General features: G+C 45.7%; 1 protein-coding gene across 1 annotated transcript; it reads right to left on the reverse strand.

Moving 5' to 3' along the window:
• Positions 1–516: 516 nt before the first annotated feature.
• TSPAN7 (tetraspanin 7) lies at positions 517–25,221 on the reverse strand. The gene is made up of 8 exons (XM_018043684.1): positions 25,199–25,221; positions 24,788–25,016; positions 20,496–20,570; positions 17,634–17,729; positions 15,583–15,738; positions 10,132–10,215; positions 1,730–1,802; positions 517–1,481 (listed from the first exon to the last, which is right to left on the reverse strand). Exons 1-7 carry the CDS (start codon positions 25,219–25,221, stop codon positions 1,734–1,736), a joined length of 732 nt encoding a protein of 243 aa, XP_017899173.1. The 3' UTR covers positions 517–1,481; positions 1,730–1,733.
• Between the last annotated feature and the right edge of the window lie 1,150 nt (positions 25,222–26,371).

Raw genomic sequence — 26,371 nt, forward strand, 5'->3', positions numbered from 1 at the left:
TCATTTCCTTTTTTAAAGTGACATTCAGACTTGAAAACTCTGAAATCTTTCTGCTTCTAGCCTGAAATATGAAGATTCTATTTTTACAGCCAACAATACATCCTGTTTATGATAAATGATTCAAGTTCCTGGAATGTCCATTAAAAAAAAATCTACCCCTTCAGTTTTTATACTGTTCAGTGCTATTTAGTGGAGTTGGAGCTTGTAAGGGGGGATGTGTCAGTGTGTAAGATGGTCCATCTTCAATCCCCTATGGTAGTGGTCCCCAACCTTTTTGGCACCAGGGACCAATTTCATGGAAGACAGTTTTTCCACAGACCAGGGGGAAGGGGGGGGGGATGGTTGGGGATGATTCAAACGTGTTACATTTATTGCATACTTTATTTCTATTATCATTACATCAGCTCCACATCAGATCATCAGGCATTAGATCCCGAGGGTTGGGGACCCCTGTCGTATGGAACAAAATGGAATAGAAATGTGTTTAAAAACTTTAAGAACAAGGCCAGAACACAGTAATTTGTAATGACTATTTATTAATACATGTATCACAAATGTTCACAATATCAATGCATTCTTGTTGGCATGCGAGACAGAGGCATTTTTTAAGATCTTTTAAAAATATCTTGACTTTTGTTCCCCCTTCACACTTATTTTTAAATTGATTTTGATGAGGTCCTCGACGTCTGTAATGTCAATGCAAAGAAAAATTATAGAAAGAAGTAAAATAACACAATAGCAATTAATTGGGGAAAAACAGAAGTAATTATTTCCTTCAAAGGAAGCAACAATACAGCTTTGTAACAGGGTTATACAGGTGCACTAAACCCTCTATATGTTCCCAGGCATGTAACAGCAAGGAGCAAGGAGGCCACCCAAAGCTCGATAATCTCCTTCGCGCATGACATATGCGCTTTTCTCCTCAAGGACAATCGCAAAGTATTACATGCCCTAGGCAGCCTGAAGAAGGTAGGAAAGAGCCTTAGTAAAAGGGAAAACCCAACCAAAGGAGATTAAGCCAAAAGAACAGATAGCTATCTGCTTATCTATATCTAGGGGGTGTGCAGCGTTTATCAATCATGATCAAGGGCTAACAGGAGCCTCCCACACTACATGCAGGGCCCAGCAGGGCCAGTGATGGTGTGGAGAACCAGTCACCTACAATGAGCTGCAGTTGGACCAAGTACAGATGGAGGAGCTGGCACGCACAGGGCCTTGGGTTGGGTCCCCCAGGACTAGATGCAGGGAACCTGGCTACACTCTGGCACAACAGGGCTTCACAAAATGGAACGCTAGGCACGATGCAAGCTGAAAGGCGGAGCAGAGGCTGTGTGGGAGTGTCAGCTGCAGTTGCACGCAGGGTGGGGTGGGGGTTAGGACAGGTGTATTATGTACTGTGCTCTAACATTCTTTGGAAGTCTTTCAAAGATTGCTGCAGTTCCTTTTGAAAACAGGTCTCTTATTCCGCCATTCTTGAAAGACTAAGAGAGAAATTAAAACATGTAAATGACACCATTAAGAAGGACTTAAGGTAACAAGCTGAAGAGAGCATGTTGATGTTTTCCACAATAGCAGTAATCACATCTCTTACCCAGCACCAGAGAAATGAGGCTTTGGCACATGGCCAAGTGCCACCGAGAACAAGGAGTGAAGTGACCGAGCAGTACCCTCATCCCTTTGAAAGGGGAGTCCAGGCCCCAAAGGGAGAGCCCTCCCCACCGCCACTCACCTCCTTACACCATCTCATATTGGTTGGCCGTGATGAACCGGGACAAACAGCAGGCCAGCAGCATGCCAATCAGCTGTTGGCAGAAGGAAAAAGAGAACAGGCTCTCAAGTCACTGAGCTAACACATTTCTTTGACCCGTCCCCCTCCACCCAGATATAATTTTTAACGACTGAGGGCTTTTGAACATGAGTGGGGAAAGGGCACTAGGGAAAATAGCCAAGCCTCATTTCAGCAGTTGGAGCAAAGACTTAGGAAGTCTAAGTGCCGGTGGAGGACAGCTAGAAAGTCTCGAACTGGCCATAATGTTACAGTTCTAGCTCACTTTGGCCATTGAAGAATGACTTCTGACATGTAAGTAATATTAAAATGTGTTCCTATGTTCTGAGAGTAATGAAAAAAATTAAGTTACTACAGCAAGGTAGTAGTAACTACCTGGCATTAGTATGGTAGAACTGAATGCCAGGATTGAATTTAGAACCATAACCACATGCATTGGGAAGCTATCTCAGCATAGGCTGATAGCCCAGCCATACCTGGCTGACAAGATAATAGTTCTTTCCCTGAGACAATGGGATGCTATTCTTGACTTGGAGAGTTTGCCAAGTAAGTAAGTCATGAAGTAAGTCAGTCATGGTTTGTGAGGTTGGGGGGGGCAGTGGGTTTGAACTTCTCTTTATCTCTAAACCATGTAGATATTTTAGGCCTAAATGGGCCCATCTACATCCAATGTCTACCCCCTGGTTTTTCAGTACAACCAATATCAGAGTACTTCCACCTTCCCAATCTTCTACCTACTTTGTGCTTTGACTTAACTTCTAACACACGTGAGTCTGATAAAAAGCTGTTACTTCACTGTATCTGTTCTGCTCACTGGAGACCACAGTTCTCCTTCCTGACTCAGGAAGATCAGCATTTTTGGACAGGACCCTGATTGTATGCTTGAGTCTGACCGTCTGCAGCTTCTCTTGGCCAGGTGAGGGTCACTTCTTCTTAAGCAATTGGTCATGTGTTATTGGTTCAGAGGTGGCAATGACCTTGAGAGACAGTCTAGTATAATGTCAGCTTCCCTGGTGGCTCAGCTGGTAAAGAATCCACTTGCAATTCAGGAGACCTGGGTTCAATCCCTGGGTTGGGAAGATCCCCTGGAGAAGGGAACGGCTACCCACTCCAGTATTATGGCCTGGAGAATTCCAGGGACTGTATAGTCCCTGGGGTCGCAAAGAGTCGGACACAACTTAGTGACTTTCATACACTTCTGTGGCCCCAGGACCACCCAAATCAGCATCATCTAGGAGTGGGGCCCAGAAACTGATGTTTTAACCAGACTTCTGGGTGACATAACCACTCACCCAGTCTATCTGGTCACCCTTATCTTACAGATTATACACTGGGTCCTACTATTGATCAAGGCAACACCCAAACTCTGTTCTCCTTCCTCTCTGCTCAACCCTGCAGGCTGCAACCCACCTGATTCCCTCTCTTGGTCAAATCCCAGATTCTTCTCTTCCTTTATCAAATGGAAATTGTGCTATGAAACATGCAGATTATAACCTCTGTCAGGTAAGGAAAAGTCACCACCTTACTGGACTCATTTTCTACCAAGACTCTGGCCATCGTTTTGTGCCACAAAATACACCATATTATGTCTATACCAAGTGGCCAAAGTAACCATAGCTGTAACCTCCAGAAAAGTGTTAGTTGTCAGTCATGTCTGACTCTTTGCAACCGCATGGACTGTAGCCAGCCAGGCTTCTCAGACCATGGGGATTCTCCAGGCAAGAATACTAGAGTGGGTGGCCATGCCCTCTTCCAGGGGATCTTCCCAACCCAGGGATCAAACCCAGGTCTCCTGCATTGCAGAAAGATTTCTTATCCTCTGAGCTACCAGAATATTGTGCCAAATGAGAAAATAAAATCCCCTCCGTGAGTACAAGGATTTTGAACCTTATAGTTTGTCTCTTTTCATTACAACTGCCATTTTTCAGGACCAACATACACCAGATCACACTTTAGATACTCTCAAAAATCAGATGCCAGCCAAAAACCAGAGGCACACTGAACACTTGGGAATACTGAGTTATTTAATTCCTAGTACATACCTGGGCAGTACTACCATCCCAATTTTCCAGATAAGTAAATAGGTTCAGGAGAGGTTAAAGAACACCCCTCAAGCCATACAGGAAGCTCACACAGAGTTTATGGCTCCAGCCTCTTCTTCTAACCAAGAAGAGCCCCCTTTCCAGCCTAGACCCTTTCCTCTCCAGACTAACTCCTTTGCCTCTCACCACCAGGGCTCCCTTCCTGCCTTACATTGTAAACTTCAGGGAGTGGGCTTTCAGTGGGCATCACTTTATTTGATCTCAAGTTCCTAGACACTCCTTTCTTTGTAAAGCTTATTAGCACTTCAGGTTTCTTTTTTTCATTGACCTCCTGTATGTTTTAGCACTTCCAGTGGTCAGCATGCCACCTCACAGTTTGCGATGCTCCTGCATTCAGTGGTTTGCAGCGCTCTCGGCCCCCATGGCAGTTCACAAGCCACCCAGCCAAAACATTCTGTAGTATGCATCAGTATTTCTTGTACCTAAAATGCCTGTTTTCAAGGGAATATAGTGTGTCCCTCCACCTTTTTACCCCCAAACAGAAACAGTATCATTTTTAAAGCACTGGACAGACTTTCTCACAGAAATAATACCTTTAAAAATATAAGTAAAAATAAAAGCTATTTGCTTTCAAACTGTATTTTGTATTTCTAGGGCAAGAACATACCTTTTCCTGTTAGTCCATGGGAGAAGACCGATTTTTAAAAATTATTTTTTTAACATCTACTAAGAAATTGTTCCTTAAAAAAGTCCTGAGCTGGGGTATATACAAGCTTTGTGAAAACAGTTTACATATATTGGCTTTTATTCTAGTTAATTCTGGTGCAAGAAAAAGTAGACTCTGGGATATGGTGGGTGTTCTGAATTATTTGCAGGGTTACTGATTTCACATTTGCTATAGTGTTTCATCATATTTGAGAGAGAATTTTGATCTCTCATTTCCCTTATCACCAAGTTAAAGGAAAGTGGGGAGGGGGACGAACATGCTATACTTAATACCATTTATTAACAGATTATTTCTAGGTACGTAACTGAAAGCCTATTAAAGGTAAAGACACAGGCTCTTCCTCAGTCTAAATCAGAACCAAATGCTCACTTGCCACTAGACCCAATTATTCTGTAGATAGAAAAATCCATCCTTATTTAGATGAAACCTTTACTTTAGGTTCAGTTCAGTTCGGTTCAGACACAGTTGTGTCCGACTCTTTGCGACCCCATGAATCGCAGCACGCCAGGCCTCCTTGTCCATCACCAACTCCCGGAGTTCACTCAGACTCACGTCCATCGAGTCCGTGATGCCATCCAGCCATCTCATCCTCGGTCATCCCCTTCTCCTCCTGCCCCCAATCCCTCCCAGCATCAGAGTCCTTTCCAATGAGTCAACTCTTCATATGAGGTAGCCAAACTACTGGAGTTTCAGCTTTGGCATCATTCCTTCCAAAGAAATCCCAGGGCTGATCTCCTTCAGAATGGACTGGTTGGATCTCCCTGCAGTCCAAGGGACTCTCAAGAGTCTTCTCCAACACCACAAGCTCAAAAGCATCAATTCTTCGGCACTCAGCCTTCTTCACAGTCCAACTCTCACATCCATACATGACCACAGGAAAAACCATAGCCTTGACTAGACGGACCTTAGTCAGCAAAGTAATGTCTCTGCTTTTGAATATGCTATCTAGGTTGGGCATAACTTTTCTCCCAAGGAGTAAGCGTCTTTTAATTTCATGGCTGTAATCACCATCTGCAGTGATTTTGGAGCCCCCAAAAATAAAGTCTGACACTGTTTCCACTGTTTCCCCATCTATTTCCCATGAAGTGATGGGACTGGATGCCATGATCTTCATTTTCTGAATCTTGAGCTTTAAGCCAACATTTTCGCTCTCCACTTTCACTTTCATCAAGAGGCTTTTTAGTTCCTCTTCACTTTCTGCCATAAGGGTGGTGTCATCTGCATATCTGAGGTTATTGATATTTCTCCTGGCAACCTTGATTCCAGCTTGTGTTTCTTCCAGTCCAGCATTTCTCATGATGTACTCTGCATATAACTTAAATAAGCAGGGTGACAATATACAGCCTTGATGTACTCCTTTTCCTATTTGAAACCAGTTCTTTAGGTTAAATATATGTAAATTCCTCAAGAACAGAGGTATGCACTGGGGCTGATGTGTTAAGGCAGGAGTATGTGGGCACAGGGACAAACTTCTGCTTTAACCCCCAGAGAGAGAGACAGGAAGAGGAGAGCTTGCTTCTTATGCTAAAAAAGCTTCAGGACGGAGATTCCAGAGCCACCTCTCCCTCTCCTCGTGGCCAGTGAAATGCCAAATCCCATACAGCCTAGGGAGTTTGAGATCAGATTCCTGGTATTTGGTCATCTAAGACTTTGTAATTAGCCTTCGTCTAATTGTTGGAAGTAGCATTTTATTTCTACCCCTCAGCCTTGTCTGTACTATATTCTGCTTTCTTTTGGGTCACGAAAGCCTCTGGGAGGACCTTCAAGAACTGAGAAGCCACAGAGGGAAGGAGAGAAAAAAGGCCCTCAACTTACAGAAGGCCAACTCTAGCTTTCTCAAAGCTTCCCCACAAAGAGAGCTCCGGTAACAGGGATCATGTCAACGGGGCTCTGCAGATCTGCAGGAACAGGGTGGAGGTCAAGGGGTGGGGGAGAGGGGCTGAGAGAGGGTGGAGTCTAGCTCAACCAAGACCAGGGCTGTCAGAGGAAATGGGGCAGGGGTATCTTCCCCTGCAATCACTGTGGGCACCAAACGGGCCAGTCCCTGATCCCTGAGGGGCAAAGAGAGGCCAGATAACAAAGCTATAAAAGACAACTTGCTTAACAATAGGTCTAAAATTTCAGTCTTCTCAATGCCTCCCCTGGTGGCTCAAATAGTAAAGAATCTGCTTGCAATGCAGGCGACCTGGGTTCGATCCCTGTGTTGGAAAGATCTCCTGGAGAAGGGAATGGGAACTCACTCCAGTATGCTTGCCTGGGAAATTCCATGGACAGAGGAGCCTGGTGGGCTATAGTCCACGGGATCCCAAAGAGTTGGACACAACTGAGCAGCTAACACTTTCACTTTTCATAATGCCTGTAGAGATTTTATGCTGATGGCCTAACTGGGAAAGTAAACAAAACTTCCACATCTTTAGGAACATGCCAAGGAATCTGATTTAAAACAAAACCATATAAATACTTTTAGAGACTGTTTCAGAGCCTGAAAACAGTGAATAGGTAAAAATCCTGTTGGCCTTATTTAGCCATGTCTCATCTCATCGAGGCTACTGACAGCTTTGTCTTGTCCTCGATACAGAAAAGATAAATAAGTCCTGGAAAAGAACCCTTGGTCCATAACAAATCATGGCAGCAGCCTGTGGGCCCTGGAGGAGGCCCTGCAGAGGAAAGGGTTGGGCAGGACAGGGGATGGATGGGCAGGACAGGGATGGGTATTTTTTGATGAGTACCCTTCTCCTTGTAATTTCACAGACTCAAACACTTTCATTATAAAGGCACAGACTGACTTCCATTTAGGTGCTACGTGAGTCAAGAACAAGGGTTCTATTTGGCCTAAATGTTGAATGCCACGGACCAGATGAGATCATCAGAACTGTAGTGGATCCACACTAGTCACCCAGCCTCAAGCAAGGCGCTCAACTCTCCCTTCTGGAAAACAGCTCTCCCATCCTTACTTAGGACTGTAACATTCTGTGCTTTGGGGGGATTAATCCAGCCTAACAGTTTCCAAGTCTAGTGAAGCTGATTACATCGGAGACAGAAGTGCTAAACACAGAGACCCCATAGCAGAAGGCCAACCAAGTTCCAATGCAGTATCACAAAGTAATATCAGTGTCTGGACTTGGATGCTTGGCTTCCAGTTCATGTCAGGCATGAGGGAGGCGATAACTCTGTGTGTGTGTGTGTGTGTGTGTGTGTGTGTGTCTGTGTGTGTGTGTGTGTGTGTGTCTGTGTGTGTCTGTGTGTGTGTGTGTGTGTGTGTCTGTGTGTGTGTGTGTCTGTGTGTGTCTGTGTGTGTGTGTGTGTGTCTGTGTGTCTGTGTGTGTGTGTGTGTGTGTGTGTGTGTGTGTGTGTCCATCCCCAAGCCCCTTCGAATAAAAGAGTAGCTGCCAAAGATGCAAGGGAGGAGGCACCCTATCAAAACACACTCAACTACCTGCTATAAATTAACAGGGCAGCAGGACCTGCCCATCAGGTCTGGACAAACAGGCTTTTCCTTGAGAGGGTAAAGGCACCTGGGAATTTGTGGAGAGAAGTATTTAATGCCTGCCAAACCCCTACTGTCCAAAACCAGCACTCAAGGTCTTTAAGTTAGCTAAGTTAGTTAACAGGGGACCGAGCACTCACAGGTCTGTTAAAAGGTTAGACTTCAGCTTAGTTTTCCTTGTCCACTATACCACATTTAGGTACATTATACCACACTTATGTTTAATTTCTCAGACATCAGGTGTGCAAGACCGGTTTGTTCCAACCAAGGACAGCATGGATGTCATGAGGAGAAGGGTAAGGAGAAGGTGGGGGCAAATGGGGAGTTGGGGGGCGGGGGCTATTCTCTTCTACCTACTTTGATCTCCCTGTGGCCTCTCCTCAGCAAAGCTCGCTTTATTACTGGAAGCTCAAGACATAGGCCAACATTTATTTGCTTAGTGTCACTCTGACACTTGTCCTAAAATTTCCGAACACATGTGGCTGAAGCTTTGGTGCCAGGTCAGTGACCAGGATCAGCAGGGCTGGTTCTTCTTGAACACGCATCTGCTAAGTGGCCACCATGGTCCCAGAGAGGCCCTGGATCTACTGGCATCTGGAAGCCCGCTTCAGCTTCCAGGTTCCCTGAGGCTCCTGGCACCATTCAAAGCTGCAGCTCCCAGTGCATCTGACTACCAAGAGCTGCCCAAGGCCATTCTTCTCCCTACCCCAAGGTGAACACGGCAGATCTCAAATCTCTGCACTTGACCAGCCATGTGGGTGAATGCTACTGCCTCTGTGATGCTCCTGGGTTTTGGGTTTTGTTTTCTTATCCCAACAACTCTGGAGTACCTTGATGAGACCTAAAGTCTCTGTGGAGAGAGAGTCTGTTTCAGGCTTCCTTGGGGCTTCCCTCTCTCACTGCCCACAGGGCCACAGAGCCAACTCAGTGAGCCCCGCATCAAGGGTTTCTCCTAGGCAGCACAGAAAAACTTTTTGACTTACCTCAGGCTAGGCCCTCCATATGCAAAAACTGCTAGGTTAATGTGCTATTCCTTGATGGTAAGTACACAAATAGGCTCATCTTATGATAACTTATTAAGCTGTATACTTATAATGTCTACACTTTTCTGTACATGCCATATTTCAATAGCGAAGTTTTAAGAACAAATTTGGGATTAAAGTGTATCTGTGTTGGTTCAGCAAGAAGGAAAGAGGTCTGGGGGCTGCAGGGGCAGGGGGATAGTAATTATAGTCTGGGAGGGCTGATGTAGAATTCAGGCAGGTAAAACCAGAGCCATGGCAACATGACTGAGGTGACATTAATTAGGCTTTGTTGGAAAAAATGATCTGTTCATCTGAAGAAATTCTGCATTATGTTTTTTGTTGTTGTTGTTAGGTATATATGCTCTATCATTTGACTGGGAGATCAGAAGCCCAAGGGACAACACACTGCCTGGTGGAGGTGGGCAAAATTTTAGATTTCACTTAACCATGTTCCATCCTTGAGTATATGTGGCCTGCTTAGTCTGCATAATTGCTTCTCTCATTCTTTTCTGGAGGCCAAGTGGAGATAAAGGGATATAACATTTCCTATATACAAATTCAGTTTCCTCTTAAGAAACAACAATCAGACCTTCAGATCAAAATAATGATCACAAGATGAAGTTGGCTACATTTTTTTTTGTTAAGGAAGAGATCTCATGTACAATTCCCAGGAACTAAGAAATCAAAAAGGGACAGGTCAACCAGCAAAAGAGCCTCTCCCCTCTCCCCCCAAATCCAAATCAGCCATTTGATGTTTGGAGTTGTTTATGCTCCAATTAAGGCAGTACTTTGTTCAGCTAACCTCCATTTGACCTACAGAAGAAACGAGTTGTTTTTCTGGAGCTAGTCATTAGTTGAACTGTAACCGATATTCCCTCGATGGCAAAACTTCATTTAAGCTGAAAAAGGAAAATCAATAAACAGATGACCTGAGGACTAATGAGCAAGGAGTTCTGACCCCATCCATCAGCTTTTCCCCAGGCACAGGGAGGCCGCCAGAGAATCTGTACACCAGGAAAAGTGAGCAGGAGACAGAGGAAAGGCTAGACCCGACCACGGATTACCTGGGAGAATGCAATCCCAAAAGCCACTCCAGCGATGATTCCCATGTTGGTCTCCATGAAACTGGTCACCAGATCATAACAACCCTGAAAACACAGAGACACAGTCTCAGAGACATGTTTTATCCAGGCCAAATGGGCCTGGGTTATCTTGCCACACTCACACATACACCCCAATCTTCATTTTGCAAATACAATGAAGAATTTCAAACAAACAAAAGGAACAGAGGGTGGTACAACAAACTCCCAAGTGACCCTGCCTCTAACATCCCAATGAACATATGGTCAGACTTGTTTCACCTCAATTGCTTCAACACTCACCCCCCTGGCTGGAGTATCTAAAAGCAAATCCAAGATATACGCTTTCATTCACAAATGTTTCCATCATAGGATGAAATTGAACAAGAAAGCTGTAAGATCTATGAGACCAACACTGTAGGGATACAGAGGCAGATTTGAACAGATGAAAAAGCATCCCACATCCCTGACCAGGAAAGCTCAGCATGATAAACACAGTTACTAGTATTTTCACAACAAATGACCAAATCGTAGATACAGTGAAATCTGATTAGAAGGAGGTGGCTGAATGCCTGACAACTTTATGGCACTTTAGGGTTCTTCATACAAAGACTGCTACTTTTTTTTTTTTTAGTAGGGAAAAACCGATGTTCGAGAGTCACTTTTCCACAGATTTACTATGTGACCTTGAACAAGTCACTTTCCCTCTCTGTCAATAACCTCATTTGTAAAATGAAGTGAGTGTCCCTTTGCCATCCTGTGAAGTCTCTGCATGTTGTAATTAAGCTGCTGCGTTCCCCAGCTGTGCTGTGCTCAGTAGCATCCAACTCTTTTGCAATTCTATGGACTGTAGCCCACCAGGCTCCTCTGTCCATGGGATTCTCCAGGCAAGAGTACTGGAGTGGGTTGCCATTTCCTGACCCAGGGATTGAACTTGGGTCTCCTGCATTGCAGGCAGAGCCCATGTTGTGATTAAAACCAACACCAATTTTACCAATTTCAATTCTTTAGTTTAAAATGGATAAAATTCCATTTCTTTAAAACAAATGATCTGATTTTGATTTTTTGGAGAACTGGGCCAAATCAACCAAGACTTCTGAAGTGATGTATTCAGCTTTGGAAAACATGGTCTTTTTCCAGTTCTCTGGAAAAGGGCTTCAAACTTGAATGCATGAAGCCTGTGAAAAATCAAGACATTCATTTCAAAAGCAGGGTAAAGAGGATTGTAGTTTATCAAGAAAGGCCCACTGAATTGTAATAACATCTGAAGAACAAGAACAATAAAAAACATGTCTCCCATTTTTTAATTCAAAATGTAATCATTTAACATTTCTCATGGAGCCTAGGAAAATCCCATCAATGCTGTATCTTCTAGTAAGTGATATTTTATGATTAATATTCTGTTTGCAAAGAAAGATGCATTCATTTAGCAGCAGTGCTTTGACACATGTTTTCAATGCAATGAACAAACTATGCTCCTCAGTTACCTGGTGCAAATTTGAGGGCCAGGGCAGGGCCGGGGGGCAAAGGAAGTGTATTGTTGCTCATGGGAAGTTTTGAACTGTGATTCTCTCTTTATAGGAGAAGCTTGCTCACTAATTTCATTTCTCCTAGTGAAATTATACATCACACTCTTTTCCAACAGGTATCAGAAAGGAGGTCAGTTCAGGTTAAGAAGTCAAATAAGAAGAGAGGTAGATATTCTGCTCATAACAGCACTAATAGCACTTTCTCAAATGGCAACAGCTAAGATAGTGGTTTTCTGTGCTGGTCATTGTTCACTGCTGTATCTCTTCCCCACAGTGATGTGAGGGAGGTGGGGAGATGAAGCTCAGACCACCAGTGTTACATCAGCTCAAAATACAGAAGCACAAGCCCAATAACAGAAACCAGACAGAAGTCCTGTGGTCTATTTTGTTACTCTGCAAAATAGTTTGGAATAGGTTTGTTTTTGGAATAGAGTTTTGTTTTGTTTTTTTTTTTTTTTGCTGTGAACTTCACTTCTACACATAAGGGGAATATGTTTTCCTAAAGTATGATTTCTTCTCCATTCAGTCAGTCACATTATTTTTGATAAGTCCATTCCAACCAGTAAGGGAAACCAGAAAAATGAAGTAAGGGCTTTGCATTAGCACAACTGTGGCAAAATCATTCCTTTTAAATCTGGCTCCTCTAAGTGGGGCTTTCTATGAGCAGCAGCAGTATTCCTGGGGATTTTGTTAGAAATGCAGAATCTGAGGCCTCAGTCCAGACCTACTGAATCAGAATCAGATCCTGGGGTCACTCATTTTTAATAACTTTTCACAAATGTTAACAATACCTCTGGATGTTTCACGTGCCCATTACAGTTGGAGAAGCACTCTTCCCTAAGTTCCCCTACTACTTTTCACTCCAAAGAAAGAACCAATTAAATTATAGCAGTAAGAGAGTTAGTTAAGATGAGAAGATGAAAGCGATTAGCTTCTTTGTTGTTTAAACAACACAAGACCCAGGTTGCAGTAAATGCTTTCTGTCTCCAGTTTTTTCTCGTCATTCACTCTGTGGACCCACAAGCCCATTTCCTGGGACTTGGCCTAGCTCTGCCCAAACTGCTTTGATCCTAAAACCCCAGTGCATGTTTGCCTTCTACCTTAAATTCTCTGGGAAACCACGATCTTATCTGCCCATAACGATCTCATTTCATGTCCTAAAATGCAAGCCTGGTTGTCTAGTGTGAGATCCAGCCACAGAGACCTGCTAAGTGTCCTAAGAAACATCCAGAAACAGCACAGGTAATTTGCTCAGCCTCTCAGCAAGTCTAAATCAACGGGGTCTCTGATGGGAAACACCTGGAAGTGGCAGGCTTTTCAGTAGCAAGAGTAGACGGCTGCTCCCGGGTAGGCTCTGGGAGGAGGCATCTCAGAATAACTTTCTGTCTTCCTCTTGCCCTGGCAGCTTTAAAAACTGGCAAGAAATTCCTAGGTGGAAGGGGCTTTGTCAGTGCTATTAGCTAACTGAACCTGTAGACATTTCATCACCGTGTGTAGCAAAACCAAAACTGTCCTCAAGACAATAAACATCCTGCTTAAGTGTTCTCACCTCTTGCCTGCTCTCTTCCAGGGATTTGGACAAGACCATCCCACCCCATATGCATCATCGCCTTTAAAAAAATATTTATATGTTTATTTGGTGCCATTGGCTTCACTGGGGCACATGGTCTTTAGTTGTGGTGTACAGGCTTAGATGCCCCATGGCATGTGGGGTCTTAGTTCCTCTCAGTTCCCCAACCAGGGATCAAACTCCTGTGTCCTGCATTGGAAGGCAGATTCTTAACCACTGGACCACCAGGGAGGTCCCTCACCCACCTTTTATAGATAAGGTGTCAAGAGACTCAGACCCGGGAAGTAATTAGTCTGAGAAGTTCAAAGTTCAAGTGGGTGTTCAATGAGAATACCTAATGAAACTTAAACTAGGCCAATTTCAGTTGTCACTCACTTTTTCTCCAGAGAGGGAGTCAGATAGGAGAGTAAACAGGAAGTGAGGGGAAGTACCTCTTCGAGGTATCTGAGATGTTCAGGAAAATGTAAAGTAGGATTGGGGGGATGGCACTGAGAGCGAGGTGAGTTTGTAGGTTATCAGTAGAGTGAAAAAAAATGCTCCCCAATCTTTCTTTCTGGAAATCACGGTCAGGATTAGAGAAATGCACTATAGAAGCTGCCTCTAAACTTGCTTTTGAATACAAACAAAAGACCCTGGCTCCAAGGACCTGCTACGTCATTTCTAATGAAAGGTACAGTGTGGTAGAGTGCAAGACAGAGGTCATTGTCATGACATTGACACCGCGGCCACCATTTAACATGATGGTTAAAATGGTCTTGTGCTTACTGTCTACCATACACTGTGCTTTAGACACTTTATCTCACTCAATCCTATCAATACTAAGGGGGCAAGAATTATTCTCTCCATTTTACAGATGAGAAAAGCGAGGCTGCAGTAACTTGATCAAGATCACACGACCAGCAAGTGGCTGAGCCAGAACTTAACTGCAGTCTGATGCCAGACCCTGTGGTCCTGACTTCGAAGTCCTCAACTTTCACAAAAATAGTTTGAGTGAAGAAAAAAAAATTTTTTTAAAGGCTTTTCTCAAGAGTGATGACTGCTGTATCTGCAAAGGATCTCCTGAAGCTCTGCTGCACCACTATCTCATGGCCATAAAGCACATCTTGCCTTTTATACATTGGCGCATCCACTGAGGGCCAGGTCAGCTCAGCACTGCATACAATGGCAGCATAATTACAGTTAGGTGATTAGTGGAGGCGTCCAGGAAGAAACCGGGGGTCACCTCACTGTCAAGAGGTGAAGGCGGCCTCAAAAATTCCAGTCAGAACAAATGTCCTCTTAGCTCAGACAAGCAGCTGTCTGTACTGAACATCTTACCTCACCACATTGACAGAAAATAAGCCCAGAATGACACATTGAGCTTCTAGAATGGCAACAATGCCTTGTAGCACTCCTGCTACAAGTATCAACATTACATGGGTAAAGTATAGAAACCATCTTTCTACATTCAAATCTTGAAAGGATGGCTATTTTCTGTGAATCATTCAGTAGTTGGCCCAGATCCCACAGGATTTTGAAGATCTTCACCTGACCTTAGTAAGAAAAGAAAAAATTTACCTGATGGTGGCATAACCACAGGTAAATGCAACAGTAGGGTTTTGCTCCCTTTTGTTTCACCAAAACATATTTCCTAGGTGGCATTTCTCTAAATCTTTAAAAATAGAGACGGCCCTCACACACAGCTGTGCCATGCCCTCAGAATGGAATACAGAATTGATTTTCCTTTTCCTCTGACTACCTAAATTTCATTTCCCTCATTTCTACTATGTACGAACTTTCAGATTTCTCTTGGACAGCTTTTTCCTCTCTCTAATTTCTTTCGGAGTCAGGATGTTGACAGTGAGCTGAATTGAAGTCGTTGATTCCTTTTCCTATAGCAGTGACGTCCCTAAAATCAAGCCCGTCCCCCCTCCTCACAGAACCACATGCTGTCTGTCAACTCGACTCCCTCCTTCCGCTGAGGACTGGCACCCAGCTGGGAACAATTTCATGTTTTGAAGGTATATAAAGCAGAAGACAGACACCCAGAAAGAAGAAAGGCAGTGTTCCCTGACATCAGCATCAGGGTTAACAGGAGCCACTTGCAAACCCTTCCTAACTACGCCTCAGAGAGTCTCGCTGAGGAACAGGAATGCGAGGCGAGTGGAGGCACAGCTTTCTCCTTCAGAAATGGGCCGCCCAGGGCCTCTCCCTGCCCAGAAAGAACCACAGAGGAAGATTCTCGACTCTCTCCAAGATGACCATTTCTAACCTATCTGTCATCATTTCACAGAGACCAAAAAGCCCTCTGCAGATGTTCACCACTGAGTCCCATTGGGGCTGAAGGGGAGCGAGTACCTTCTGGTTCACTTTAGTGGCGGCGACAGTCAGGTTGTGCAGATCCTGGGGGTTGCAATCGGTGTCATTCATGCAGCAGCTCGGGGGGACGCCGTGCTCCAGGAAGTAGGGGCTGGTGCTCCAGTTGGTATAGTTCTGCACGCCACAGCAGCTCAGCTGTTAACAGGGAAAGGGAAAGAATTAAGGGCGGCACATCACAGGCACTGTGGTCTCCGCACCGAGCGCCTTGCAGCTTTTAAAAGAAAAACAGGGGCCCAGGTCCTAAGGCGACAGGCACAGCTTTGGTGAGCCAAGATGTGCTGAGGCACCGCTAACAATTCTACTTACTGACCAGGCCATGTGAACTCAGCGAAGGAAGTGAGTTCTAGATGATGTCGTGTTGGTTTCCTTAGCACCTCCACAAAGCCAAAGAGCTGCTCTCTGGGCTGGCTAAGCACCAAAATGAGCTAGCGTGTGACTGGGTGCTGCTAAAGAGATTGATATAGAGATCAACTGAATCGAGATGGTCGATGGGGAGCTGAGACAAAAATCTTTTACAAAGCTCTCCCCAGGATCTGCACTAACAGGTACATAAGTGGTTTAGAGCAGAAAAAGACGCACATGGAGGAAGAGAGCTGGTGTGGGTAAACCACAGGCCCCCAGCCACCTGGTCTTGTAAATCAAGTTTTACTGGGACACAGACATGCCTATGCGTTACATGTTGTCTGGGGAGGCTTTTGTGCTCCAAAAGCAGAACTGAGTGGCTGTGACGGGCTGCATGGCCTTCAAAGCCTAAAATAATTCCTGCTTGACCCTTTATAGCAAAGATGTGCCAACTGCAGACACAGAAGATAGGGAAGCACATGGGGCAAAACATATCATCAGTTGGTGAATCTGGGTAAAAGGTGTTCAGCTCCTTGCACTATCCTTGCAATTTTTCTAGGTAGATTTGAAATCCTACCAAAATAAATAACCAGAAACGTAAAAAATAAGAACGTCTCTAGGTGATCCTGATGGGAAGGCAGGCTTGAAACAAGCCAGGTTTGTTTCCAGACAAGAATCACCTACTTTCCCCGTATCCTCTGTAAAGATCACCATGCAGCCTAAACCATTCACATGCGTGCAAGATCCCCAGTTTCTCTGAGATCTCCCCACCCCCATGCCCACTGTAGCCCCCTAGCCCACGAATGCAGCTCAACTGAGTTCTCTGCCCAGCCTCAAGACACCATTTCCAGAAGGCTGGTCTTACGGAGGCAACTCAAAGTAAAGTTGTCCTACACTCACTGTCTACCTCCTTTCCAAGGCCTAAGATGTTTTTAAAAATTATTTTTCAGTTGAAGGATAATTGCTTTACTGATGCTGAAGCTGAAGCTCCAATACTTTGGCCACCTGATATGAAGAGCTGACTGATTAGAAAAGACCCTGATGCTGGGAAAGATTGAAGGCAGGAGAAGAAGGGGACGAGAGAGGATGAGATGTTTGGATGGCATCACCGACTCAATGGACATGCGATTGGGCAGGCTCTGGGAGTTGGTGATGGACAGGGAGGCTTGGCGTGCTGCAGTCCATGGGGTCGCAAAGAGCTGGACACAACTGAGCAACTGAACAACTGCTTTACAGAATTGTATTGGTTTCTGCCAAACATCAACTTGAATCAGCCATAAGTATACACATGTCCCCTCCCTTTTGAATGTCCCTCCCATGTCCCATCTCATCACACCCTCTAGGTTACTTCAGACCCCCTGTTTGAGTTCCCTGAGTCATACAGCAAATTCCCATTGGTTACCTATTTTACATATAGCAATTTTAAGGGCAAACTAGCTCTGCTGTCTTTGGGATGCTCACATCCTTACGGATGAAAAGCAAACCAGACAGGAGTGCTCCTTGACACTAATTACCTGGATCACTGGACCCTGAACAAGTACTGTATGTCCACTCTTGGAAACAGAAGTGAGCCGAGAGGTGGGGAGTGGGGATCAACCGCAAACACTGCCGGTCCAGTGTCACCAGCAGCCCACAAGTCCCCCAACCTCGCAGGCAGTTGCAAGCCCCACCTCCCAGCTGGAACTTACGCTGCGCTGCACATGGTCCACTGCCCGGCTCCTCTCGTCGTTGCCGTTGTAATTCTGCATGGCATCCGTGTAAGTCCTCAGGAAGGTGTCCTTGATCTAGGCAAGAAAATGAGGGATGGGGTTCCAGTCTACTACGGTCCAGGTGGACACAGATTTATACCAACTTACACCCCCAAAATAGCCTCTTCTGAATAAATGTAGGCCAGGGAGGGGATGCCCTGTTTTCTGAGACAGAAGAGCTCAGAAAATCCACCAAGAGGTTTGTTAGCTCAGGAGTTTAAACAAATTGTTTCCATTACCCCCAATTCAGAGGAACCCTGCCTAGTTAAATGAGCCACTGAAAGTGGTCAGATTCAGAAGGGCTCTGATGGTTTTTTAGTTATTTTCTTTGAATTGGTTAATGACTATCCTTCTTTCTAAGACTTTTTCTGCCCTTTCTCAGAAGAATGACAAAGAACAAGCCATTGGTGGGACAGGGGTCAAGGGGAGGCGGAAAGACTGATGTTTTGACTCAAATCAGATCCCTGGTCTACCATACAGGAGTGAGGCAAAACCAGCTTTCACTTACCTGTCTTTACTGAAATAAAAAATAAAGGCTAAAGGACATGGACTTTACTTGTTAATAAATGGTTAACCAAACCCTTTCTCCTCTGTGAACACATTTGACCTTGGGTTAACTTTCATGTTCTGTTTCCCTGGAAACCTACTGAAGGCGGAGCATCCAAGTGTGTTACCAAGCAACCCTGCTTATGGTTAAAAAAAAAAAAAAAAAAAGGCCCCCTGATTGGTGAAATGACTCAGGCCTGGAGGAGAGCAAATGACAATTATTACCTGGCAGGAAGCTTAGGGCTAAACATGGAGACTCTGCTAACAAGGCATGTTCCTTGCTGAAATACTGGACTCTATGCCCGTGGGACAGTTACAAGAGATAAAAAAAACTCCACAGGGAGTTCCTAGGTCAAGGAGGGCAATTTTACTGCCTGTGCCTTGTCTCTTAGGCAAGGGCATGTCTACACAGGCTTGAGCCTGGGCCATTTTGAGGGCTCCTGATGAAGAAACCACCCACTGCTGCCCTGCCTGCAGCAGTATTTCCATTACTATGCCCTTCGCAGTCAACACTGCCAGGTTGTGACCTAATCTCATCGTATGTGTTTGCCTATGTGCTCATCATGTGTATTTCACATTCATATGTGTTTGCCAAACTGAAGCCCACTACTTGTGGCCAAAGAGTGGTGTTGCAACCCCCAGCCACCCCTTTCCACTGTATTTTTTTTTTTTTCAGTGAAAAGAGTTTAGGCAGCTGAGGAGGTTCAGGTCCTACATATCAGGAACCGTGAGGGGTAAAGCCCTACATGGAACGCAGTCCCAACGGCACACGGGAAGGAGCTGGCCCTGGGGTTCACAGGCATTGGGGGCACCTCTTGGGCTATCAAGGCTGTGACTTTATCAGTTTTAGGTCAGCTGAGAATAAGAATGGGGAGTCTAACTTCAGATGCAGCACCCACATGAAACAGTTCTAGAAGTCCACCTTGGCATCTGAGAGGCCATATCTGGTAAAGACAAAAGCAGGGCTGTAGGGGAAAGGCACAGACAGTGCCTAAGGAAGGCTCACCAGACTCGGTCAAGCGCAAAGGCAGGGCCTGCGAGCAGCTGATGCCAGACTTCAGAAGCCCCAGTAACATGCCACCTCGCTGTCTTTCTCACCTCCCTCTTGCTATTTCTTTCCATCCTAACACAGGTATAGCAGCTTCTATCTTTACTGTTATCTACAGCAGGGGTCCCCAACTTCTGGGCTGCAGACCGGTACCTCCTGTCAGATCAGTGGCAGCATGAGATGAGAAAGTAACTGCACAATAAATGTCATGTGCTTGAATCATCCTGAAACCACCCCCCTACCCTAGGTCCACGGAAGAATTGTCTTCCACAAAATTGGTCCTTGGTGCCAAAAATGATGAGGACTCCTGGTTTAGAAGGGACAATAATGAATTTGGGGAGGGGGGTTAGAACCAGAATTTACTGTAGCATATACACTTTCTGACCTCTCATCAGTATAGACATCTGAAAAGTGATACTGCAGTGGCTACAGATCGTATGAGAGCATCCCATCTCTGCATTAGCATCTCTACATTTGTCTAGAGCAGCCTCAGCAATGGTACGTGGAAAGATGGCCACACGTGACACAGGACAGCTGGCAGTATCCTTGAAACGAGCAGTTATGATCACAAAACAGGATTCAGAATGATTTTCCACCAGCTGTAGAAGTCTCAAATTTTACATGTAAATGGACAACAAAGTGCAGCTGTAGGGGTTTTCAACCATGACTGTCTTCTCTCCTTTGCCCCATGCCACCAAGCAAAGCCACAGGGCTCTTCACCCCTGGGGTGTAGATTTTACCCTGGTGGGCAAGGGGCGCCCCACAGGGACTCTGGGGGGGCAGACAGGAGAGCACAGGCTGCTCTGGAGAAATGGAGCACTTTGTCTTTGGCAAACGACTCATCTGGTTTGCCTTTGCCCTCTAAGAAATCCTGATATACAGACACACACTCGTGCCTCGCTGCAGAGGCTTTTAAGGTATTTAACCTATATGGAAGGTCACTGTTTTACAACAAGCCAGAGAATCCTTTTATGTCGCAGCTAAATAAAGAAACAGTGAGGGTCAACAAATAAGGTTTCAGATTTGGTGAAATTCCTGCATGTAGAATTTTCTGGGCATTTCAGCTCACAGTAGGTGGCATTTGGAAACTAGCAAATATCACTGGAGATGCCAGCTAGCCTCTCTGTACCCTTTACACATTCCAAGAGGTTTTGAAAGTCTCCCCCCAGAGATCCTTGAACTGAGTTCTCCACTTGGTGTATACTCACCTCATGACGAAACACGAACCCTGAAATGCCAGCCACGAGCTCAGCCAGAAACACCAGGGACAGAAACATGGCGTACTGCAAGGCAAGCGGACATGGATGCCGTCAGACATGGTGGGAGCGAGCAGACTGCCTCTCTGGACTAAGTCCCTCCTTGGCAGAGGGAATTAGACAAGTTGTTCTATTCCCTGGGTGGAAAAGTGGGAAAACTCCCTTCGCCAGATGTCCCCACATGACCCTCCATGTTAGCTTGCCTCTATTCAATACATATAAGCATCTGGGGGCACATGGGCCGAGGACAGTGCATCCAGGGACCAACATCAGGCCTCTCAGGTTGGCTCTACCGGGAGAAATCTGGAAGGGCGTTTTACAACTAAGTATCCATTACTGTGACTCAGATAGCAAAGAATCCACCTGCAATGCAGGAGACTTGGGTTCAATCCCTGGGTCAGGAAGATCCCCCAGAGAAGGAAATGGCAACCCACTCCAGTATGCTTGCCTGGAGAATCTGAATGGACAGAGGAGCCTGGCGGGCTACAGTCAATGGGGTCATAAAGAGTCAGACATGACTGAGTGACAAACACTTTTACTTTTCTCATCCGCTATTCTTCATGTTCGGCTCCTCGGGGTAGAGTGTGCTGGGGGAGGGGGGCGTGAGCCCTTTATACCACATTCTTCATCAAGGTCACTTGGAGTCTGCAAGTTGAGAACACTCCCACCACCTGCCCATTGCTGGCCGCTCATTCAGGTTTTAAACTGTTTTGATGGCTAGAAAGCCTTCTTCCCCTTGGCCACAGTGGGCCTCCTTGTAACTTCCACTGGTTGGAGTCGGCTCTGCCTTCAAGAGACACCAGAACCAGCCCAACTTCTCTTCTATGCTACAGCCCTTTGCGTGAGAACCCAGTCACGGAGGGACCCAGCTGCTTCTCTCCCTTCGGGCATCCCCTCCCATTTCCTTAAGCACATCTCCTATAAGTGGCTTCAAACCCTCTTCCTTTGTCAGAACGGCCGGGATATGCACAGACGACATGACATCCTTCCTTGCTCTGGCCTGAATGCAGCCCTTGGAGCGATGGGCCTCTTACCTCTCTGTTCTGCGGACTCGATAGCCTTTTGAAAAGCAAATCGGCTATGCTACTGACAAATAATGTTTGCAAGCATCAAAAACCTTCACTGCTTCTTATACATTTCATGCTTCTTGTACTTTCCAAGGTGATTGTGTGTGTGTGTGTGTGTGTGTGTGTGTGCGTGTGTGTGTGTGTGCGTGTGCATGTACATGAGCATGTGTGCCCAAGTTCAGGGATATTACACGGTACTTATGAGACATTAAGGCTTTCCATTTTTGTGACTTTGAAAAGCAGATAAAAGGAAAGAGAATTGATTCCTTTCCTACGAGGCATATGTCTTACAATCTGCTTCTTCTCATCCTGAAATGAAATACACCAGTCCCGAATGTTGGGAATGGTCCTTGGTGATGCCCTGGAATTTGGGTACCCTGCACATGGCCATATTGCTTACTTGTAAAATACACATCTGTGCACAGGATCATAAATTATTTTTCTCTGCTAGGGGCATCTATATTCAAAGGAGGAAATACAGCCTTAAAATGCCAGTTAGTCTCTCTGCACGTTGAAAGCACAGGCACTACCAAACACACAGTAATGAAATGAAGGCTCCATGTATACAACTTCCTCTCTCAACTTGGTACAATGCACAATTAGAAACACCTTTTACTCTAGGGAGAGTCTCACCCCAGGCCTAGACTCCACGAGACAGTACTGTGAGAGAGTAATTGTTAGGAGGCAGGTGGGAGGAAGAACTTTTGACTCTGTGGTCAGAAATCCTCCTGGATTTGAGTCCTGGCCATGTTGTAGAGTAACTGTTAGGCAACAGGCCACTGCTCTGAGCCTCCATAAAGTAAAAACAGTTATTTTTAGTTGTTTTGCAATTAATGAGGTTAAATGAGGACTGTAAAATTCTAGAGAGACAGTTAATCGAGTGACTTCTGCTTTGCTCAGCTAGATCAGCAGTTTCACGTCCCTGGGAGGTTCTCTGCTTCTGGAAGCTTCCAGAGAAGAGCTGTTGCTCCTTCAGAAGGCCTACTGGGGAGAGCCTGCATTACATTCAGGTGGTAGGGTTCAAGTTCTCTCCAAATGAAAATACTGCAGTACAAACAGTCCTGGCTTTGGAAAGAAGCTTCTCTGGGTTCCAAACCCAGGTCTGTGCATAGCTGGTGAACCTGCACAAGGATCACACACACCTCCAAGTCTTTATCACATAATATGAAAATACAACCTGCACTTTACAGTGGTGGTGAGGAATAAATAAAATGTAGTACGCCCACAGGACAACACTGAGCAGGGAACAGGAAGCAACCATCCCCCACCCCCAAACTTCTCTACTCCCCAAAAGGCTTGCTTGTCAGTAAGCTCACAAGTGTTAGGAGAAAATGGAAGCGTGGTGTGAAACCACCTTCAGAAGAGGCCAGAGATGACTGTTTCATTGTTGCATGCCCTCTTCTGCTTCAGTCATAGTCTTTAGGGTGGAAGAAACCTTGGTGATTTAGTCCCATAGCGTTCTTTCATAAATGGGGACAGAGGCCCAAAGAGGTTACGTCCTTGCCGTCAAGACTTAAGCCAGTTAGTGTCAGGGCCTGTCAAGGTCTCCAAGTCTCTTCCCTTCTTGTCTGGACAGGTGGATTTGCAGAGGTCTCTGCCTCTGGAATTAATTCTCCCCTTGCTAATCACTGTACCCAGGAAGAGGGTCTCAGCCCTGGCTATGCAATAGCGCCCCCTGGAGAGCTTTCAGGAAAATATGCAGCCAGACCCTCACCACCATAGATTCTGGTTCCATTGGCTAGGGGTGGGTCCCTGGCAGAGCTGCCCAGGTGACTTAGACATGGATCAAAGTTGAAGACTACCAACCCTAGACCAAAGGAAACACTAGTGCCTGTAAGAAGTGAAGGTTGACTCAGGGGCCTAGTGGAGGTGACAGCAGCAGAAGTGCCTCAGTATGGTCTCACTACAGCTTTTCCACCAACCTGGAGATCAGTGGTGTCCAGGGCATCAGCTTCCCGCATGATCTGCAGGGCAGAAAGTGGCCAAATCAAGCACAACCTCCATGAGGCTGTCAACAAAGAGACTGGGAAGATGGGTCCTTTGGAGTGAATCATCTTCACACCCATATCTGTCACTAGACAGTATTAAGGGTTACTACAATCTAGGGCTAAACAAGAAAGGACAGGAGACACAGCACTCATGGATTCTCCACTCTCCCCTTTCAGAGAACAAGAAGTCTGAGAGACATCCTTTTAAATAAAGTTGTCTTTTGAGGAGAGCCCCTTGCGGCCTTTTATCTATCAAAAGTATTGAAAGTGTTAGTAACTCAGTTGTGTCCAACTCTGCAATCCCATGGACTGTAGCCCACCAGGCTCCTCTGTCTATGGGATTTTCCAGGCAAGCATACTGGAGTGGGTTGCCATGCCCTCCTCCAGAGGATCTTCCCAACCCAGGGACTGAACCTGGGTCTCCTACATTGCAGGCAGACTCTTCACCATTGGAGCCACCAGGGAAGTCACTTTTATCTATGAAAATCTTCCACATTAATGGGCAAGAGAGTAGAGAATTAGGCAACTGGTCTACCAAAAAGTTGAGACTTACAGTAACCATCTTTCAACAGCTTGCGTTACTCTTTGGGAAACATCACTGCTGTGCTTGTCCTATTACCAGGTCCAGGTAGCCAATACTTGGTCCCATATCAACCCTCTATTGAGTGGGGAAGCTCTGGCTTAGTTCAGCTCCCACCACATGGAGCCAAGGGATGCAGATGTAGAGGAGAGCACGCCCGTGCGTCCAAGCACAGCCAAGCTCAAGGAGGCAGAAAAGTATTTTTCCACTGGGAACTTGGGCATGAAAGGATGCTTATGTTCAAGATACTGCCTCACCCACCAAGGCTGCATATCACATGCTTCAAGAGATTTCTAAGACTGAATTCAAAACTAGAACAGGGCATCTTGCTCTAAATGGCTATAAATGGCTTATTGGAACTGCTGGCCACTGCTTTGTCATCATCTACCTCGAGGGACCAGGACTGGATTTTTTGTGCCAGGCTGTGTCTGGGCTTGTCTGTCTCTCTAGAGGACTAAAGGGTAGGTTAGGTAAGAGTCTGGACTAAAATTAGAGTCAATGAATATCAAGGTCTCGTCTGGGGCTTCAAGAAGGGCCACTTCGCTTTCACGTGATTTGCATTTTCACAAAAGAGAATCCGAAAGCAGTATTCCATTGTGACCTACTCACCAGTTTCAGCATCCATGGGCTGCCACGGCATGTGGCAAAGCATCCAAACAGGCCAAACACGACGATGGTGGTGCCAGTGCCGATGAGCACATAGGGGGCATTTGTGGAGTTCTCGGCGATAAGGGAGATGTAGGTGCCCAGAGTAAGTTTGCCCCAGACTCCAACGGCCAGCAGGATCACCCCCGTGATCTGAAAAGGGCAGGAGGGAGAAGGGACAGTAAGACTGCTGCTGAGAGACACGAGAATCAACACCGAGCAACATGGCCAGAATCTGCAGACTCCAGTTTCCGGGGAACAAGCAGACACTTGCTGTAGGAGTCCCTGAAGCACTGGGGAAGGCCAGAGCCCAGAAGCCAAAGCCATCATACAGGAAAGACACTGTGATTGCGGACAATTCAATCTGTCCCTTACCCAATCACATAGGCAGGTACCATGTTAACTGGAAGTCAAGCCAACATTCAAGAACTTAAAAAAAAAAAAGGCTGCTTAACACATTATTGGACTTCCCTGGTAACTCAGTGGTAAAGAATCCTCTTGCCAATGCAGGTGGTGTGGGTTTGAGCCCTGGGGTGGGAAGATCCCCTGGAGGAGGAAATGGCAACCCACTCCAGTATTCTTGCCTGGGACATCCTATGAACAGAGGAGCCTGGCGGGCTACAGTACATGGGGTTGCAAAGAATTGGACACAACCGAGCAACTGAAAACCAACAACACATTATTGACGCCACAGGCGTTATCTTCTGTAAAAATCTCTCGGTCAGGTCAATGATGTGTTTAAAAGTACATCCTAATACAGGTCTGGTCTGAGAGCTGCTGCTCAACACAGAACTGGGCACGACCACAGTGAGAACATCAGCTGACCTCTTCAATGGCACATGTGTTTATGGAATACTTTAAGGATATCCTGCATGATGTTTTCAAGAACAAGGTGACCTTCTTTGACTATCATGACAAAAATCTCTACAAAAGCAAAATACTGAAAGTATTTCTGAATCCCTATTGATGTGCTGCCTTATTTGTGATATTTCATTCATTATAAAACAACAGAAGAATCTGAATAGTTCCTGGAGTTAGCTATAATACGATTTGTCAAATTGCTCTGATTGGCCCGAAGGAAATCCCCACGGTGTACTAAACCACAGAACCGTCCATCAGTCGGGCCCTTCCTTCAGGGCATAGACTTGGGGCTGTGCACCATGTCTGACTCTCCAACCCTTGCAGGTCACGCACCCTGGCAGCCTTAGCTACTGAAGCCAGCTGCTGACTTTGTGTCTCTAGCTTCCCAGTCCGCCTCTCCCTCAGTATACCAACAGCTGAGCAGCTCATTTGAACGGACATCCGTCCAACTGCCACCACTTCTGACATCTTATAAGGCTTGAAAAGAGGCCTGAGTATCCATGGTAGCCCTTCTGCACCTTCTCCCACCCTATTCCCTGATGACCGACACCAAGGGCCCCACAGGAGATGCGGCTTTGATCCCTGGGTTGGGACTGAAGGAGGGCATGGCAACATACAGATTCTTCACTTTACTAAATCTACTACCACTTGTCAAGTGAGGAGGCAAATAATAAAAAGAATGAACTA

The sequence above is a fragment of the Capra hircus genome, assembly GCF_001704415.2.
Source record: "Capra hircus breed San Clemente chromosome X unlocalized genomic scaffold, ASM170441v1, whole genome shotgun sequence".
Lineage (NCBI taxonomy): Eukaryota > Metazoa > Chordata > Mammalia > Artiodactyla > Bovidae > Capra > Capra hircus.